Source organism: Hippocampus zosterae, chromosome 1 (genome assembly GCF_025434085.1).
Source record: "Hippocampus zosterae strain Florida chromosome 1, ASM2543408v3, whole genome shotgun sequence".
In the NCBI taxonomy this organism is placed as follows: domain Eukaryota; kingdom Metazoa; phylum Chordata; class Actinopteri; order Syngnathiformes; family Syngnathidae; genus Hippocampus; species Hippocampus zosterae.
Window position 1 is genome coordinate 18,505,214 of NC_067451.1, and position 19,835 is coordinate 18,525,048.

The window sequence follows — 19,835 nt, forward strand, 5'->3', positions numbered from 1 at the left end:
TTTTATTTTAAAAATATTTTTTGGGTGAAAATGAGACTGATAGGATGATTAGGGTGCAGCATACATTAACACAAAAAATATATTACCAACATGTACAAAGACACACAAATGGTTGTTAGTTTTTTTTCTCCTCAACAATCCTCGGATCTATCCTGTCTTAGATCTACCGGTAGATCAGGATTGACGTAATGGGCACCCCTGCACTAGACTCATGTCTGTCTGTTTATAATCTTAGACTAAGAACTAGGAATAACACACATATTCTTAATACTAGTAGAGGTTTGGGAAGTGGGAAATGCCCTAAAATGAGGAAACAGTTGAAATAGTAAACTATATTAACCCTTTCTGGGACAGCAGAGCCACTGTCCGATTCGCGGCTCATGCATCGATGCAGCTGGTAGCCACGAATCCGCTTACTTTGAGCCTTGGATGTTAAATTTTAAAAAATAATACATAATTCCCAGTCAATCAGATTGGATTCCATTATATTGTCATAACATGTAACAAAAACAAGGCACCATAATGCAAATGCATCTCAGCAGAAGTGCATCAACAATACATCAGTAGCATATACAGTATACGGTGTGTACTACCGCCGTATAGCAATATGTATCCGGGCTATGAACAGTCTATGATTTTGAGTAATACTGTATAATATGGTAACAGAACATTACTTTAAACGTGTAACACACAATGTATTGTGCAAAGTGCAATTATTGGACGAAAAAAATGATGAAACAGAGTAAACATGTGGGCAATAGTGATGTGTATATTATAGTACTGTCGATACCGAATTGCAGTATGGCTGTGCATTAGTGAGCAAACGTTTTGATTTATTTTTTGGCTCAATGTAACCCTTGAAATAGTACATGGCAGTTCTAAACATAATGAGACATGACACATGACGGATTATAGACTCCGATGCCGCTTATTACCTTCATCTCATTAAATGAGGCTTAGACTAACTATTTTTTGTACACATCAGCAATGTTGTGACGTGAGCAAATTTGGTTTCCCCAGATATCTACGGTAATGGCACTTAACTATAGCCAAAGAAATAAAGAAATTGAATCAACAAATCCATCTTCAGCCACGGTACAAAAGAAAGGTTTAAATTGCTAAATGGTTTCAGGCTGAAAGGATAGTGCGGCATCATTTGCCTGCTGCATGGATGCATTTGGGTCAAGTGAAAAGTCTTTAATGTTGAAATGTGTACCTCAAGAACTGGGAGTACAGCCAAAAGCCTCCAATCAGAGGAAATGCCACCTAACAACAGCTGCGAAAGCCTTCTCTGCCTCTGTCGCTTTCCCCTTCTCTTACTCTCTTCCTCATTTTTGTATTTTCCTGTTATGTTGTTTGCCCGGCTGCTTCGTCTCTGCTACCAACCAGCTAACCGTTGGACCTCCCGATGAAAGATAATACCGAAGAACCTTGTTTCATTATAATTTAAACATCTGTCTGCTGAAGAATTGCAATACTCTCTTCTTTGGGCTTGCCAGCTTGATAACCAGGCTGAAAATCAACAGAGACCAAAAAAAAGTAAATCATACAGAATGAACAATCTATTTTCGGGTCTTGAAAGTAAATCTGACAGATCATGTTAGTGTGGAGCTAAAAGATTGACCAGGCACTTTGAAGGAAAACAAAATATGAGGTGTGCAGGCTGCTCCACTAATATTTGCGACTAATGTCGGTGGTGCCCGAGATAGGCCATTGGGCGCATGCGTAGCATTTGTATTTTGCCACAGTGGTTCAAACCTCGTTATACTGGACATGTCAAGTTTTATATTCCATTTTGGCAAAGATACTTGTCATAAAAGGGCAAAAACAATTGTTGGTCATGTGAAAGGGCGTGACTCAGTGGAGGTATGAATGTGGATGTGAATGGTCTTCTGTCTCTGTACAATATGTGTGTTTTGACCACCTTTTCCTGGTGATATTAGTTGAATTCCCAATTGGCTTGTCAGTTGAACCATTTCAACACCGAAATTCCATTGTACACTTTCAGAGCAATAGTCATCAGGCGTGTTGTTTTGGGAGTGTCGAGTGGGTTTCGTTATAATGTTGGTGAAGTCAAAACATTTACAGGCCACTAAATGATATGATTCAAAGACACCACCGCAAAATTTTAGAAAACAATCAGACAATTATGTAATGGCGGACTTTAGTGAGAATTTTCTTTTGAAACTTAAAAGTCTTAAAAGCAAATGCAGGAACCATTACATCACAATTTGGTTATGCGATCGCTGTGTTTGAGGAAACGTGCATATCTTGGAGTACTGGTACCTAAGTCTCATTGGGTATGTCAGAAAGCATTTCTTTCACATGATCACACAGTTGAAAAGGGGGGGAAAATAACAAAAATAATTTGTCCAAACGTCTCCTGAATGAAATGTTCATGTGATGGAACACATGGCGGCACTTGTGCAAAGTAAGCGGCTCAGGTATGACAGCTATATGACATATTAATCTTCTGAGCACTGTGGAATTTCACATAGCAAACATTCTCTCGCAGGTTGCATGACACCATGAATTGTCTTGCCGTGCCTGAAATAGTTGAAAATGTACCAGACGACAGGGAGTGCTGTGGCAAGAAGGGTCAAAGACAGGATAATTACCTTGAAACAGAGTCAGGGTTAGGCCGTGCTCAAGCATGTTCGATGGGATTTACTGCTCAGAAAGCGTGTGGAAGGGCCGGAATAACAATGGAGTTCGATAAGGTGGTGCAGATGTTCAGCATCGAAGGCTGAGGTGAAGACAGAGAGGTGGCAGGAGCAGGACTCGTCACTGTGCACAAGGTGGCAGACGAGAGACACAAATTACCAGGAACAATTTCATTTGTTTTTCTGGCACGTGTCGTAATGAATAAATCCCGATGTCCCACTGCACTTTTCATTTGGGAACTACCTGGCAACAACTCCCTGTGGTTCGACTGAAATTAACACGACTGAAACAAAAACTGATGCCCTAATGAGTGACATGCTGATAGATCACGAGGGTGTGGGAAAAGGAAAATGCCTGATTTTGTTTCTGTTCTGCAAATCCTACAGTAGTTCCCTAAAATAGCTTCCTGCCTCTCAGACAGTATTTCTATTTCCGGATGATAGAGTAGATCACAACAAGTAAAAAAAGAGAAGGAAAGCTACAATCTACCTCAGGGCCTCTGGAATGCATTATTTAATAATAATTTATATCTTATTTCCTGTGGTGCAATAAAAAATAAAAGTCAGTGACTTAAAAACGTTTTTAACGTTTCATTGCCCTTGTCCTTGACGCCCATGACTGCCGCCCAGTGACTTTTTTGAGTTTTGAGAGTCTTGATTTGATTGTCAATCCTCTATGAATGAATTTGAAATCATACAGAATGTCATAAATTGCCCGATTCAAATGGAATGGCTTTTAATTCTCTGTCACATTCTACTGCTGCCACGCTGGAAGAAAGTTGAGTGACTGCTGCAGTTCGGACATAAAGATAAGGTGGCTGCTTACGTGGGCACCTTCGGTGCAACAAAGGCCTCTTACGCACTTCTGTTTGAACAAAGGACAAATCCACTGAGAGATTTTGTGGCTGGAATCACTCCAGTAGATATTCAAGCTATTGAATAACCACTGTTGTCACGCGGAAAGTTTTCTGGTACATAGTCAACACACAAAAATAAAGAAAATAGAGATTCCGATAGAGGTGAATCTCATTGTAACAGCTCCACGGCACAGTGCCCTAATGGTTTGCCCATGTGCCTCACAGTTGTGAGGATCGGTGTTCGAATTCACCTCTGGCCTTCCGTGTGGAGTTTGCCATTTTCGCAGCGCTTGCGTGGGCTTTCCTCCTACATTCCAACAATGTGCGCATGTGTGAATGTGAGTGTGAATGCTTTTTTGTCTTGAAGCGCCCTGCAATTAACTGGTAACCAGTCCAGGGTGCGTCAGTTCCGATCGGCTCCAGTGCACAATCTTTGATGGACAGATGCTTGTCACAACCTCATCACATTTCTCTGTCGCATAGTACAACTTTCGATTCATTCATACACACGCGTAATTTTATGATTAGCAATATTCTCTCCTCTTGCTCAGCTTCATCGCTGGATGTGGTCAGAACCGGATTTTTGTCCCAGTATGCTCAGCACTTTTCATACTTGTGTCCTTCTTACCTGCCTGACTTGCACATACAGTGTAATTACTCTTGCATGTGCGCATGTCTGCCTGTTATTTTTACTGACACGCATATGATTGTTGTGTTCTTGGCGTCCCTGCTTGAGTGTGCACCTTTGCAGAGACTTCCATGTGTCACTGGTCTTGTTCTTTGCGTACCTGCTCAATGTGATACGCGCAATAATGGTGTCTCGAACTTTGGAACCGTCGTGTACACGGCAACAGTGTTTACTTGAACCTTTACGCTTGGCTGGAACGGCTGACTGTATTTACTTGCTCATTTGTGCAACTTTGAAACCAGGAAAATCGAAAGATAATACTTGTGTACTGAGGCCAACTTCAAGTTCAAGAGTCACAAGTGCAAATATTTCCCGTTTGTTGCTTGGAGGGAGCAGAACCATTCACTTGTGGAACGACTGGACAATAATCCTCTGGAAATTCTCTCAAGTTCAAGATGAATTTATACAAACTCGTCTTATTCACATTATTTGTGATCTTTGTGTGGCAGTCACCTTACAATGTATCTGTATTATTGACTAAAATAGCTATTTTTGATGCATTAAGTGTCTCAGATAACGATTGAATGTACATGGATAGGGATTTTAATATTATTATGTTACTGGTGTCTTCACATTGCTAAATCGAACAGTTTTGGATCACCCACACACATACATCTATATACATATACAGTATAGATAGATAGATAGATGTGTGTGTGTATACACACATGTATATACTGTATAGTATATACAGTATATTAGTATATACAGTATACTGTATATACTAACAGTACTGTATATGTGTGTGTATACAGTATATATACTGTACATACAGGTATACAGTATATATATATATATATATATATATATATATATATATATATATATATATATGGCGGCTGGATAGCTCAGTTGGTAAGGCATCGGTTTGGCATACGGGAGACGGTGGTTCGAATCCCGCTTGGGGCAAAAAATGAGCACATACTGATCAAGATCCTTCACGCTAATGCCTACCTCATACAATGATGAGAGACAATAAAACGAATGACATGCCGGCTCAGACAAGGTCTGCGTCAGGTGCTGGGGAACCAGAGCACCTTGATGAAAAATGGGCTACTGGAACAAAGCGCAGATGGGCGAGATGCGATAACATGGCTCTGTTGGAATGCTACTACTCAAGCAACCCTAGTCAGAGGGGTTACATGCAGAGAATGTGGGCTAAATGGTTACTTCGAAACCCACAGTCACGGTTGACCACGAAACAACTAGTAGCTCAGTGATCCAACATCCACAAACGGCAACTGCTGTCACAACTTGAGATTGATGAGGTACAACGCAGGTTCCATGGTGAAGGGCCCCAGGCTGCCAGATCAGAGGATGAGGCCATCCAAGAGATTGGGAGGCAAGCCCCAATGAATGCAGATGATGAGATTGGGTGGCCAGCCCCAAGGAATGAAATGCTGAGGCACCAACTGACCTGAAAGCTAAGATCATGGCGAGAATGAAAGCTGGGCAACCTAGAAACCGATTACAACGGCTATGTGAAGTACCACCTGAAAGTCTCATGGAAAGTGTGAATGCGACAGAGCGAAGATCCTGTGGGACTTCCAGATACAGACTGACAAGATGGTAATGGCGAACCAACCAGATATCGTGATCATAGATAAAGGGCAGAGGAAAGCCGTTGTAGTGGATGTAGCGGTCCCAAGTGATGGAAACATCAGGAAGAAGGAACATGAGAAACTCGAGAAATACCAAGGGCTCAGAGAGGAGCTGGAGAGAGCCTGGAAGGTAAAGGTGACAGTCGTGCCTGTGGTGGTCGGAGCACTCGGGGCAGTGACCCCCAAACTAGATGAGAGGTTGCAACAGATCCCGGGAACAACATCGGACATCTCAGTCCAGAAATGTGCAGTGCTGGGAACAGCAAGGATACTGCGCAGAACCCTCAAGCTTCCTGGCCTCTGGTAGAGGACCCGAGCTGAATGAGGGACGGAGACCACCCAAGGGGTGAGAGGAGTATTTTTATATATATTATATATATATATATCTATATATAGATATAGATATAGATATATAGATATATAGATATACATACAGTATGTATATATACAAAAGACACTTTCAGTCACTCCTCTTTCATCTATTACTGCTTCAAACAACAAAGTCAATGGAGGAAAAGTGGTGAAGATGGCACAACTGTCTCTTTTGTGTTGTGTTGTACTTTATTAGTGTTCTTTTAATGGTGGCGCGGGCACCCACAGCGGCTCCTCTTGTTGTCTAAGAGGGAGGAAATTTCATCTGTGCTGTATGGCACATTTGACAATAAGGTTTTACTTGATACATTTTATATATATATAGTGTATATATATATATATAGTGTATATATATATATATATATATGCATGTAAAAAATGCATGTGCACCAATTTTACTGCCACAATCACAATTTATTACTGTGTAAAAGAAGAGCATTTTTTTGCATGAAAGCTCATCATCGAGCACATTATGAAACATTTGCTTTATGTTTGCATTCCACTGCATAAATACAATGCAAATGGGATACATGTAAATAATTTGTGTATTAATAACCATGTCGGCATCCTTGCAATCTGAGTCATCTAAACATTCAATGACATTTCATATCCATCATAGAGAACCGCACGTAAGGGCTATTATGTAGCCACGACAGCATCATTCTCGAGATTTATTTAGGCCTCTTTGCTGTGAATGGATTGAGGCCATTGGTCGAAGAACCCGTTTAAAAATAAGAAAAGAAAACAGCAGGAATAGCTTTGCTGATACCCTGTCTTAGACAGACAGGATTATCATAGTCATGAAAGAGATAAATAGTAATTGAATCAGAAACTGACTGATGCATGCACACGGTATTTCAAAGTTGACAACTGCCCGTTATGACTGGAGGCTGAAGCACTGGACACAAAATGATCATCTTTGAATGAAGTTTGTGAATATTTGTGAAATGAAAATGTGACGGGGTTCATCAAATCAACAAAGCTAATGCTTGCCTGAAGACTTAAACTGTTTGGTAGGTTCACACTATATCTGACAACACCTCACCATTAAACATTCTGAACGTGTCCTCTAATAATGTCACCGTGGGCCGCACAACTGGAATGATCCAGATAAATCATGGCCTCTCCGATGTAAATCGGGGATCTTCATCAGTGAGACAGCCTGAGAAAACATTGCGGACGCCATGTAACCCCAACTCTGCTTCAGCCTGGCCCTCACTTTGCCCGTTTTCCCGTATGAACCCCCTTTGGGTGAAAAGTGAATGGTCCAAATGGAACTACAATTTGTCTGAATCTATTTGAATATTCATTCATTCATTTTCCGAACCTCTTTATCCTCACTAGGGTCGCGGGGGGTGCCTTTAGCCTATCCCATCTGTCTCCGAGCAGTAAGTGGGTATACACCCTGAACACCAATCGCAGGGTTCACAGAGACGAGCAACCATCCGCGTTCACACTCACACCTAGGGACAATTTAGAGTGTCCAATCAGCCTGCCATGCATATTTTGGGATGTGGGAGGGAACCGGAGTACCCGGAGAAAACCTACGCAGGCCTGAGGAGAACATGCAAACTCCACACAGGGAGGCCGGAGCTGGGATTGAACCCGGTACCTCAGCACTGTGAGGTCGACACGTAAAACACTGGCTCACTGGGCTGCCCCTGTTTGAATATTTAGATGTGAAAACGCTTGCTTGAGGTCTTCCGCCACAGAGGCTATGTTCTTGGCAGTCAATCAAATCTCTCAATGATGCTCTTTTATAACACGTTAACATGGTGACCGTTTCCCCAAAAGCAAGGGTCGCATCCCCCGTGGAAGAATCAGCTGCAGCAAACGTTTTTTTTCACTCGACAATTAAACATTCTACGTGACAGTTTAATGATTCTGTTTGTGTCCCACTGCGGTGCTTCTTTCATGCTGTTGGATAGCCAGTACCGTATTCAGTGTCTCTTCCATGTTATACAGCAGTTCTAACACACACCTTGATTTTTCTAAATTTCATTAAGATTCCCATTCTTACTATCATATACTGTAGTCATGTTTTTAAAGCCTAGTAATTTATACTGTACATAGCACTGTACATGTACACAGGACAAACAGTTTACTCCTTTGGAGGGCGCTCTTTCATGTACCAGGACAGTATGTAAATTGACTTCACATTGACCACGGGTCGGTGTTTTATACATTAAATTCTAACATACAGTCAAATATTATTTTTGTTTTTATTTTTTGCTGTACAATAGATGTTTCATTGTGTTCTGTGGGTGTCTGTTCTTATCTAGGGCGAGGCACAAAAATGGGCAACATCAGTGTGTGCCACGTGTGGGGAAACAAAATGATTTAATTATGAGCTGGATCCCTCTTGTATTCTTGTGGAAAGAGAACAACATTGTTTGTTTGGCTAGTAGAGATGGGTGGAAGGCGGGCTGCACAAACAATGCTTTGTTATTGTGTTAGTGGATAAAGTACCGGCATCTTGACAGAGAAGGCCATAATACACGGTATGAATGTAACCAAATAGATAATTCTGTCGATACATAGCCAGCTCGGCAAGGGGGGAAAAAAGCAAATTCCGTATGTCTAGTTAGAAAAAGCATGGGTGGCTATTGCTGAAGTCAGTCAGAAAACTGAGCACAAGTCAGACCTCTATATCAAAAAACTCATTAACTACGGTTCTTTGCTTTTCTTTTAATGAAGATGTGGTGCCTAGTCCTCTGCTGCTGTAACTGAATCATCGATGCCGATCGATTCCGAGTGCCATTGTTTATAAGTTTGGACCTACAAAGATTTGCTGCTTGATCCAACTATTTACTAAGATCTGGTTGTGAGACGAATCAACACAGGTTGTTCATTCTCCTTGAGGGTGTAGCTGGCGTAGGACTGTCATGAAATTGAGCCCGGTGAATTCTGTCTTGTGACATATGACCAAGCAAACTAGTGATGTGACCAAGAAAATGAATTTTGATAACATACTCTTTCTGGTAGATAGACAGCTGTGAAATTTGGAAATTTCATGTTTTTGTTATCTGTAAAACAAGGTGAATCCCCCAAGTGAGACACAAAAAAAATTATATATATATGAAATTAACAAAAGTGCACCCACAAAGTATAAACAGAAATTGCTAGTCACCATGAGCCAGGAAAAACAAAAAGCGATAAGTCCGAGAATATAAACGAAATGACAAGAGTCCAATTACACGAAACAACTCAAGAGCAAGATCAAGAGACAAAATAATATAAACTCTTACAAGCGAGTGACTCGAGAGCAAAAACGATAATGATGAGGTAGATCTAGAAAACAACACTTGAGCATGAGAAGCAAACAAGGTCAATGATCTGACAAAGACTCACCAGAAAGGGAGTCCTTAAATACATGGACTAACTGATGAAACATTGGCAGCAGGTGTGCAAGATGGAGGGAAGACCCTACTCTGCCACCTGCTGGAGACACACAAGAACAGAATCATGACACAAGGACAGATGGGAAAAGTTACTTTCCAACGTACTCTCACTGTAAATGATTGTCAGACAACTTGCATGGATTTACCGTGACCTGCAAATTCTTCAAAATATAATTTTTATCATGTGAAAAGTATTGAACGGCCCTGTAGTAATTTGTGCATCAGAAGTTAAGAGCCTCAGTGCTGTACACAATTAATGGTATGACATGAGTTTCATCTCATTACTATTTCATTTTCGCCATCATTTTGGTTTTCAGCACTTGCCTTCTTTCGGGCAAAAGCTGGGGTACACCCTGAACTGGTCGCCTGTCTATTGCAGGGCACATACCAGGCCCACTCACATTCTTACCAAAGTCTTCAAAAGGCTGGTAGGATATCCCAAACCTTAAAATGTAAAATCAAAGAGGAGTCATTCGTTTAAGAAGGGGTGATGGCATTTGAATTTTCTTCCTGTACACGGGTAGCAATAGTAAGTGGTCTTATAACCTGCACCTTGGCCTAAAATGTTGTATTTTTTTTAAAGGGACAAACAATGTAAACAATCCACATAGCCAGCAGTTTTTCCAGCTGTCAACGCATTCAGTCCCGTCAGAAGTAACCGCAGATGATTATTGTCTGCATTTACCCATGGGAACGCAGCCATTTCTTCATCCTCATGTCGCAGGTGACAATCAGTCAGCCCCACAGCTCTGCAGGCAAGTCTGCTGGAGTCTGTGGGAATGGACTCTGTGTTTGCAAGAGTTAGCGGGGCACACAAAAATCCCCATCTGAAAAACTCACACATGCTGGGGTGTGCTCGAATGAGAACGCGTGGCCGACTGCACGCAAACAAACACAAGTAAGCCCACAACCTCACATTCACACACAGAGAGCACGGGCCCCTCCAGGCTTCGTCCCAGATGTTTGTGACACGGGTCACACAGCTGCATGTCCAACTGGAACACGATGAGAAAAGCAGGGAAATTAAGGGGATATTGCACACAAACTGGAAGGACGGCAAGATTAGTCGTGTCTCATTAAATGATGCCAGACCATGTGTATTAAATTCCATTTGATGTCAAGAGGAGAAAAAATAAATAACTTTCAAATAATTTGCTTGACTTTCTATTAGAATTCACCTCCATTAAGATTTAAATATGTTTGCTCCAAGATGACACCAATATGCATTTCCTGCATTTCCTCTTTGAAGCCTTGTGTATATGATTGGACAGTCAATGTCATGTTTATGACAAAATTCACGACTTTGGAATGCAAATTGGCTGTTTATTTCCAGCACTAGTTACTGCTGCAGCCTTGACAACCAAACCCACAATGTTTGCCTTGCTAAGTGATTTCTGATTCGAATCCAACCAGGAATCAGCCACATGGCTCAGACACTGCCATTTATGTCATTATGGCTAACACTGGCAATGTATAGCCTGCCATTTATGAAGGAGGAGTTATGGTCATGAATGGAATCAGTGACCAGTGAACAGTGAGTAGTAAACATCAAATCTGCATAATTTGGGCTGGACGTGTGCTTTGCGACTCAATCGGGTCTACGCAAAGTATGGCCCTGTGTCCACATTTGGCCTGCCCACAGTTTGACTGGCCCATCATAGTGACCATGAAGTCAAAGTCAAATGTAAAATAAGTGTTGCTTTTATTTTGAAAGTTTTAAGTGCACACGTATGAACCCTAGGACAAGCGAAGAGGCGAGCAAGAGCTACGACTTGTCTGGAGTGTTGCCGACTTAGCAAGTTTTTGGCTGTATTTAGAGCCCCACACCCAAAAATAAGATACTACACTGCCCCAAAAAATTGAGTAATATTTACACACAAAAAAATATAATAATAACATTTTCCATCAGTTTTCACTCAGTAAATTTGAGTGACTTACATACATTAAATAAATACACTCATACTATACAAGTGAAATTTACTCCAAAACTCTCCTGGAGAACTTCTATACGTTTGAAGTGACAAAAAAGTAAAAATGGCTAATATTTTTTCAGTGTGGCTAAATTGGCAAGCGATCGTAATGTTAGCCACATTCTTATTTCCTGCATGGTGGAGGGAAGAGGACACTTTGGCACCTTGCTTACTCATTATTGGATGATATTTGGAGGGATGCATATAAATAAATGCTCTTCCTTATAATGGCAGAAGGTACAATCAAACCATGGAAGCAACATTCATACAACTGAATAAATCATGGCTTTCTTTGACTATTTTGCTTTATTTTCAGTTAACTAGATCATTATTTTCGACTTCATACTTTTTGTGAAGACTGCGAGATTTTTATCATGTTAACTGGGCACCTTGGTTCAATAAAAGGCTGGGAAATACTTACCGAAGGTTACAATGTCAGTGACACAGACAATATTTATCATCATTTATCATTGTAAAATATTTTGTTTTTTCACAAACCCATTCCATGTTGGGGCTTTGCCTCAACATTGTGATGCTTTATATGGAGACGGATCGCATCTGGATAATGGGCTGAGATGTGCCACTTTCATGCTAAATCCCACATGTGGTGAAAGCTTTGCATAATTTAATTATTTCAACATTTGACTTTTGAGTGAAGAGTATTGGCATGATATGTAAGAGTAGGCTGTGGCCTTTTGTGGTTTATCATAGATGTGAAATATTAATTTACTGGACTGCCGGGCATTGCAACCAATAAACAGCAATAACAGAAGAAATAGAAGCCAAAATATTAATAAGTAAAACATTTTTTGCTACAAAAAACAATCAACTGTTATTTAAAAGAATGAATAAAAGGGGAGCTGCTTCAGTGATGTCAGACAACACCTCTTTGCTCGTGGTTGTGGAGCAGGGCATATTATCGGAGTGCCAGTGCCAGCATTGTACGCACAGTTATGACGGCATGCCCAAAGATGTTGGCTCTCCTCAATTGCCCCATTGTGCCATTGTGGGAACAAACAGCAGTGAAAGGGGTCCTGCCTGACTTGGAGGCCACCATGGGACAGCGTCAAACACGTCTCTCTGATGCTAATTTACCTCAACGTTCATCAGTATGTGCCCTCCACCTGGCTGAACCGTCCCATAGATTTGGCTGCCACTTGCAGCACTTTTGCTATCATGACCGACCTTTTAGCTCCTCGCCTCCTTACTCACCAAGTCTGTTCAAGAGGCCAGATCGGCGGTAAGTTGTGATTGGTGGAAGTGTGTCGAGTAGACTGTTGTTGATGGACAGTTTATGAGGATAAAGATATGTGTCTTGATTGCAATGTAACATATGTTCAAGTTCAGACTATTTTGGATCAGTGCTGGTTTACGGTTGATTAATAGTGTGCAAAAATACAGAGTATAGCAGCTAATGACGTGGTTTAGCCAGGTATTGCAGACTTGGGATGTGTGACTAAGACTTCCTTGACATTCTGACTTAACATTCATTGGTTATACTTCACTTAAGTTCTCCCTTCAGACAGCCTTTGGCAAGCCTTGAGGCTCTCTGTACCTAAACACGCAATGCGCGTTATTTCTTGTTCTAGTACAGGTGGAAATGAAAAAGCTTTCTACTGTGAATGTTGATGACTTTTGGTTTTCTGCAGTGTGCAACACTGTGCATGCTTTTTTTCTGGCTAAAAAGTGCTCCTCTCGCTGGGAAACCGGTTGTCATGGTTCCACTTGAGTTGTCTTCAGCTCATGGTGAAGATGAATCACAGTGTTATACAACCTAGCTGGCTATAGCACAGGACTCATTTGATGGAAAACGCGGCCCATCATTGCAAGCTTTTGAAACGATTTGCACACGGCAAACATAGAACGGCTGTGGAGTTTTCCACAGAAGTACGAGGGAATTTATCTGGCAGTGTCATAAGTTAACAAACACACTTAGTCAATTGAAACATTTCTGAATGTGTATGTTTTTGTCCTTCAGCTGAATTTGGCAAATTGAGAATAGTTTCACAGTACTAAGATGTTTCATGGATTCTGTAGTTTGTTGGATGTGCATCTTTCACCAACTAGAGGGAACTGATAGGACAACCTGCCCTCTCCCAAATCAGGCTGCTTTAGCAGGGCTAGATAAGCCCTTCGTTCCATGAACAGAACTTGATATTAAAGCAGAAAGCTGTACTGTCACAGATGTAGGCCATTGGAGCCCTATAAGACAGTAAGTGGGCTCACTGTAACCACACGAGCCCAACAAAAGTGAGCCCTCACACTCCACTTGTCTGTATTGCAGTCTTTTTTTTTCCCTGCTACGAATGTGGCATGGGAAATCCATGCATTGAGGAACGTGTTTCATTTTGCAGAGCTTCATTAGATGAGGGTTAGTTGTTTGGGAACAATGAGCATCATACAAAAACTTCCTAAACTAAACAATGCAGAAGCAATAAATCAAAAGACAGGTACAATTGGGCACACAATGTGATATACACAGGAACATGTTCAAAGTGTACGTGAGAACAAGTTGTGTTGCGCAATATTTGTGAGCACACTATGTGTGGGGGAACCCTGGAGGAATGAGCAACAGGTGTGTTTTGTTGTGGGTAACATGCACCAGTAAACTGTTTTTGACACTGTGCAAGCCGTTTAGTTATATTGCAACACTCAAAATAATATGATGTCTAAAGGTCACGCATGTTTGACTGATCACGCATGTTTGACTGATTGCTCTATTTCACTTGACCTGTAACTCCTAAATACAAGTACCATTTAACTGTTCTGTAAAAAAAAACATTTCATTCAATAAAACAAACAGAAAAATATGGAGACGCACCTCCTGGAAAAGCCGGAAGTTTTTAATTTTGGATTCCCAAAAATCCTCATGGAAAATTCCGCTGCCCCTCATCTCACCACTGTCTGCATATTATTGTGAATAGCCCGTTGTAATATAACATGTGGCCACTAGAGGCCCATGAAGTGCAGACACGCTGAGGAGGAAATTCACTTCGCGACAAAATGGAAAAGTACCTTCACGTTGCACTTGGTGGTGCAGTACTGTACATTCTGTTACAAACAAGTTTGGCATGATAGCCTGTAGGTGTGACTTGGGGAGTTCATGAGACTCTCGCGTTTGAAACAAATACGTCATTTTATGTCAACAACAAAAGACATTTCAGTCCCGTGTTGGCTGATCCAAATTAAAATCTGATGATTGCAATTCTGAATTGCAAAGAGTGTGCATATTAATTAAGAAACAAAATCGAATTGTGCATTGTTTGATAAAGATCAATGTATGTCAACCTATCATTAAAATTGCATATGCACAAGGAACTAAATAAATTAATCTAATGTGGTATGGATACCAATAGTGATATGTGTGCTCTCTCAAGTGATCTATGTACAGTTTAGTTATACTTTACTTTTAAGTGCAATGCATCTGCACATTTTTACACATTTTAATGTACAGTGTCTATGTGCATATCTTATGTGCATTATGTTTTAGTGTAATCTTTATTCATTCATTCATTCATCTTCCGAACCGCTTGATCCTCACAAGGGTCGCGGGGGGTGCTGGAGCCTATCCCAGCCGTCTCCGGGCAGTAGGCGGGGGACACCCTGAATCGGTTGCCAGCCAATCCCAGGGCGGGCACACAGAGACGAACAACCAACCACGCTCACACTAACACTTAGGGACAATTTAGAGTGTTCAATCAGTCTGCCACGAATGTTTTTGGAATGTGAGAGGAAACCATAGCAAACCCACACAGGCCCGGGGAGAACATGCAAACTCCACACAGGGAGGCCGGAGCTGGAATCGAACCCGGTACCTCTGCACTGTGAAGCCGACGTGCTCACCACTGGCCTACCAGGCCGCCTGTAATCTTTATTTAAGTACAATTGTTTTATTTTACGATACTCAAGCATCCCGTTCATGTTCAAACAAATGTTATGATACCTTAAAATATTACCAAATACTCTAGAGATAAAACATCTGACCCATTTTTTCATACTGTAAATATCTGGGCCTACTATCACCGTTTTAATGCTGTTATGAGGGTAGTACTGGAGGCCCAACTATTTTCTTTAGGTGGGAATTTTTTTTCAAAACACTGAACTAAACAAACGTAGGCTGACTGCTATCGTGGGTAATATATGTGTTGATATTTATTTAGAAATACCATCAGGATGTTTTTTTTGTATGAGATTCTATATGCAACTGTCTCCACAGGTCTGCGTTTACCAAGATATTAATGCTTAACCTTTATTGAGACTGCCAGTCAACAAATCGTATGAGTTTGTACGTGTCATTGAAAACTAGGCAAAACTCTTATTTTTGTTAGAGACAAATACTTTCCACCCATATCCTTAATTGAGTAAAACGCTGTGTCTTTTTTCCTTCCCCACTTTTTATGTAAAAGATAGCATGGGGTTTATTTACTACTTGCAGGTGTTTTTAAATCAAAGATCGAATTGCTGCTGAGTGAACTGCCTCACCCCAAAACTGGAGCGATCATCTAATTTGACTAAAATATGCCTGCGTCATATGTCGTCACGGCCCTGGGTGTTTATATATCGGTCGGTGGCAGAAAATAGCACAGCCCAACAGACAGTCGCTTAGCACAGAAGCGAAGCTCAACCAATCTCGACACCGCACTTGCCCTCATAAGTAGTGCATCGGCGGAACCAAACGGATTTACATATTTTAGGGGACAGGGACGACTCGCAAACGTAGCGAGAAGAATTTTCCAAACTAGTCTGGCCCTGACCATGACCACGGAGATGTTCGCTAAAACGTCAATGGAGGTGGCCGTCTACCAGCTGCACAACTTCTCGATATCTTTCTTCTCCTCTCTACTCGGAGGAGATGTCGTGTCGGTCAAGCTTGACAACAGGTAAACATCATCCCGATATACGACACACAGTCATGTTAGAATGCGGTGGCCGTAAAGAACATTTTCATGCGTTTGAAGCAGGCCTCGTGCCACAAAAAAAAACAACAATAGTGTCACCGGCAAATTGTCGAAAATCTCAGCATTACTCTTGAGTACCATTATTTTTATATATTTGGTGAGAATAAATGCAGCAAAATGGGCCGCGGTATGTGACCGTTGCATAACAGTCAATGAAAGAAGCCAACCGCCCCAACCGCCCAACTTGCTTTCTGTTGTCGGAAGTGTTTTCTTGGTCATTTATTATGCTATAACGCTCTATGCATCTAGGAAACGCACCGAAAAAAATGTTGTTTTTGTATGAGGCTACTATTGTGTGGTTTCCCAATTTAATGGTTTCTTTGTTTTGTGTCTCTCCTGCAGTGCCTCTGGTGCTAGCGTGGTGGCTATTGACAACAAGATAGAGCAGGCAATGGTAAGCTTGCAGCAAATAAAAACACGCACACACACGCAGTGGAAAAAACAAAAGCACAAGTGCCTCTGTTACATAATGTTTCGATTATCTTACCTTGATCTTGTATAACAGTAATTTTTTTTTTATTGAGAAAGCACGTTTCGTACTCATTGTGCTTTACACAAGCAAAGACAACACTTCCAAGCATTTACAAACAACAGTAAATGACGTTTAGAAGCCAAGCAAAGAAAACAAAAGTAGCTCAGCTTTACGAGAATGTGCTTGACCTCATTTAAACACATTGACAGAAAATATTTGACGGATAACATTTTAAAGCAAAAAAAAGTAGATTTCCAAAATATAAACTAAAATTGTTCAGAGGACTCTAAAAAAAGATATGGAAAAATAAACGTTTTTAATCTTAATTTAAAAGCAGTTACTCTGCTACTACTTCTGCATGGAAAGGTTAACCTACTCAAACTGCCCCAAAATGCATAGTGCATGCATGAGTTGTTTTGTTTTGATCATGTGAGTTAACCAAAAAAAAAAAGTCAGCTTAAGTCGACTTTGTGCAAGATACATTTCCTTTTTTTAAAATTATTTTTTTTTAAAAACGTTGACCCTTTATCCAGGTAGGTTAAGTGAGAACATACTTTCATTTGCAAGTCCAAGCAGGTTGCAGACAGCTGAGCAAAATTTATTAGATGCAGGATGGGAAAAGCTTAATCATATTGTCATTCATCATCATTGTTTACACATGCCACAAAATACACGTGATGGCGCTGCAGATAGTCACGAACAACATGAATGATCCACCTCTCTCCCCCGCACATTGTAGGACCTGGTCAAAAACCACCTCATGTACGCCGTGCGGGAGGAAGTGGAGATCCTCAAGGAACAGATCAAGGAACTGGCGGAAAAGAACAACCAGCTCGAGAGGGAAAACTACCTGCTGAAGAACCTGGCCAGTCCGGAGCAGCTGGAAAAATTCCAGTCTCGAATCCCGACGGATGTTCTCCTCCCATTGGACAATCAGGGCGTGCAGGTGATGTCGGAGCAGCAGACCTGTAGCCGCAAGACTGGATCTGCTGTGTAAGTGGCTCTACCTTGGGGCGGGCAGAGCCACTGTCCCTTTTCAGCAATGGACCTCCATGTTTTTTTGCGCTACAGAATTTCTGCCGCTGAAAAACTGTCATGGCAATGAGGGCATGGCGTTGTGGCCGCGTATGCCCAATGGGAAAAAAAAACACTTGACTCTGATAAGCACAAAAGTTCCAACCGGCGCTGTGTCAGGATTGTCCTCTGATCCCGTCCAACTCTGAGCCATAATGTCTTCTCGCAGACACTGAGCGCAAACAATCAAGAGCAGGCCCACTGGACACAAATAAGCGCTTGCTTTCAGATGGAGGGTTGCCAGCAACTGTCCTTTTGCTCTCGATTGGGCTAGTCCTGCCGGTGCCACCTTGGAACGTGTGAGCATAAGTGAGGCTACTTCCTGTCGGCCCGCCAAATGATGTTTCAACAAGCGGTGAGCCCCCTAGTTCGTGGATCAGTTTGAGATCTAAATGAAAGTTTCAAGGATTCCCAGCTCCACATTAACAAGGACTTCCGTGTATTGCGTGTTGACGTGCATTAACAAAAAACAATCGACAGAATGAGCACAGGTGAAGCTTAGAGCAGTATAATCGAGCTGGTGAACTGATTCATAGACTGTACTGATTCGTAATCTGTTGTATTGTCTGCAGTTGGGGCTTGCTGCTCATGGGGGGGAATTCATCCTGCCATATTCCGTTTGTTTGTTGTTGTTTTATTTTTGACAAAATCAGTTGTTTTGTAAAATAAATGCTCTTCTGAGATTGTTTTCCTGACACTGAAGGCGTAACAAGCACCGTCTTGGGGTGAACAAGCAGGCAGTGGACGATATTTCAGATGATTGCACCTGCTGTTGTTGTTACCCCAAATGCCATTTAAAAAAACAATGGCATGACAACAGTGCCTGTATGTAGTGCATGAGAGAACCGGATTTCGACTTCAGTTCTGTTGATTGTTGTGTTTGAACTACCAAAGACATTTTTTTTTAACTACAACAGCAAAAAGAAGAGCCGGCAACCAGGACCATGTGTTAAAACTTCACAGGAGAAGTCAGTCTTGCTTTCAGTTAGTCCTCAACGTTTCTGTGTTTTGTAAAGATAACGGTATTGTTGCTGTAAAGTATCCAGAAAACATTTGTTTGCTACCCTCTTTGGATACAACTGCACATTTGCAATAAACCTTATGTTTACATAATGCAAACGCTCGCTGTCTTTTCTCTTAATTTGACCTACAGTATGTGGGAACCATCATTTATTTTACATATGAATGGACGGTTATCAGATGTGGATTGTTTTAAAATTGTATTAGACTGAAAGAATGTGCTCATTGGTTACAACATAAGATGTGCACAAGTTGCATCCCCAATGCTGATTGGAAAGTGTTTGTCATTTTATACTTGTTTACAGCTACACTGGTAAACAGGTTTCAAATATTTTTAATACTTGTGGACCCAAATGAGATGACAAAATTAGAAATGCTTCGATGTTAGCTGTGATGGATATACACTGACGACATGCACAGGAATTGGCCATTTAACAGTGAGGTTCAGATATTTTCTGGACTGGGACGGACATGCTTTCAAAGGACTAGGATGGACGGGGATAGGGGACGATTATTATATGAATAAGGACGAGGGGTACCCAAGCTGCGGACGGAAGAGGGTAAAGTGCCCATCTCTGCACAACACCTTCAACTGCTCTCTTTGTGTTCTTTGAAGGTTTATAATTTGCCGTAACATCGGTGCGTATTTTAATGAGTAATCAACTTTCAACCAAATTTCAGTAGAATAGCGGCTTAAAGTGGCAAATAAACAACTTTTTGCCTCTTGTAAAAGTGGTTGGCTACCCTAAAAGACACTCT

At 41.3% G+C, this 19,835-nt stretch overlaps 1 protein-coding gene across 3 annotated transcripts in view; it reads left to right on the plus strand.

Moving 5' to 3' along the window:
• tsc22d3 (TSC22 domain family, member 3) overlaps window positions 1-19,169 on the plus strand; it is a 32,858-nt gene extending 13,689 nt beyond the window's left edge. The window contains exons 1-3 of one of the 3 annotated variants that reach the window (XM_052066742.1): window positions 12,509-12,792; window positions 16,853-16,904; window positions 17,722-19,169. In XM_052066742.1, the coding sequence (XP_051922702.1) occupies window positions 12,524-12,792; window positions 16,853-16,904; window positions 17,722-17,979 (579 nt within the window). In that variant the 5' untranslated portion in view covers window positions 12,509-12,523 and the 3' untranslated portion in view covers window positions 17,980-19,169. Of the gene's footprint in view, window positions 1-12,508; window positions 12,793-16,109; window positions 16,433-16,852; window positions 16,905-17,721 lie in introns of those variants that run through there. The other 2 variants (XM_052066751.1, XM_052066738.1) reach the window with 2 other exon arrangements.
• Window positions 19,170-19,835: the final 666 nt, after the last annotated feature.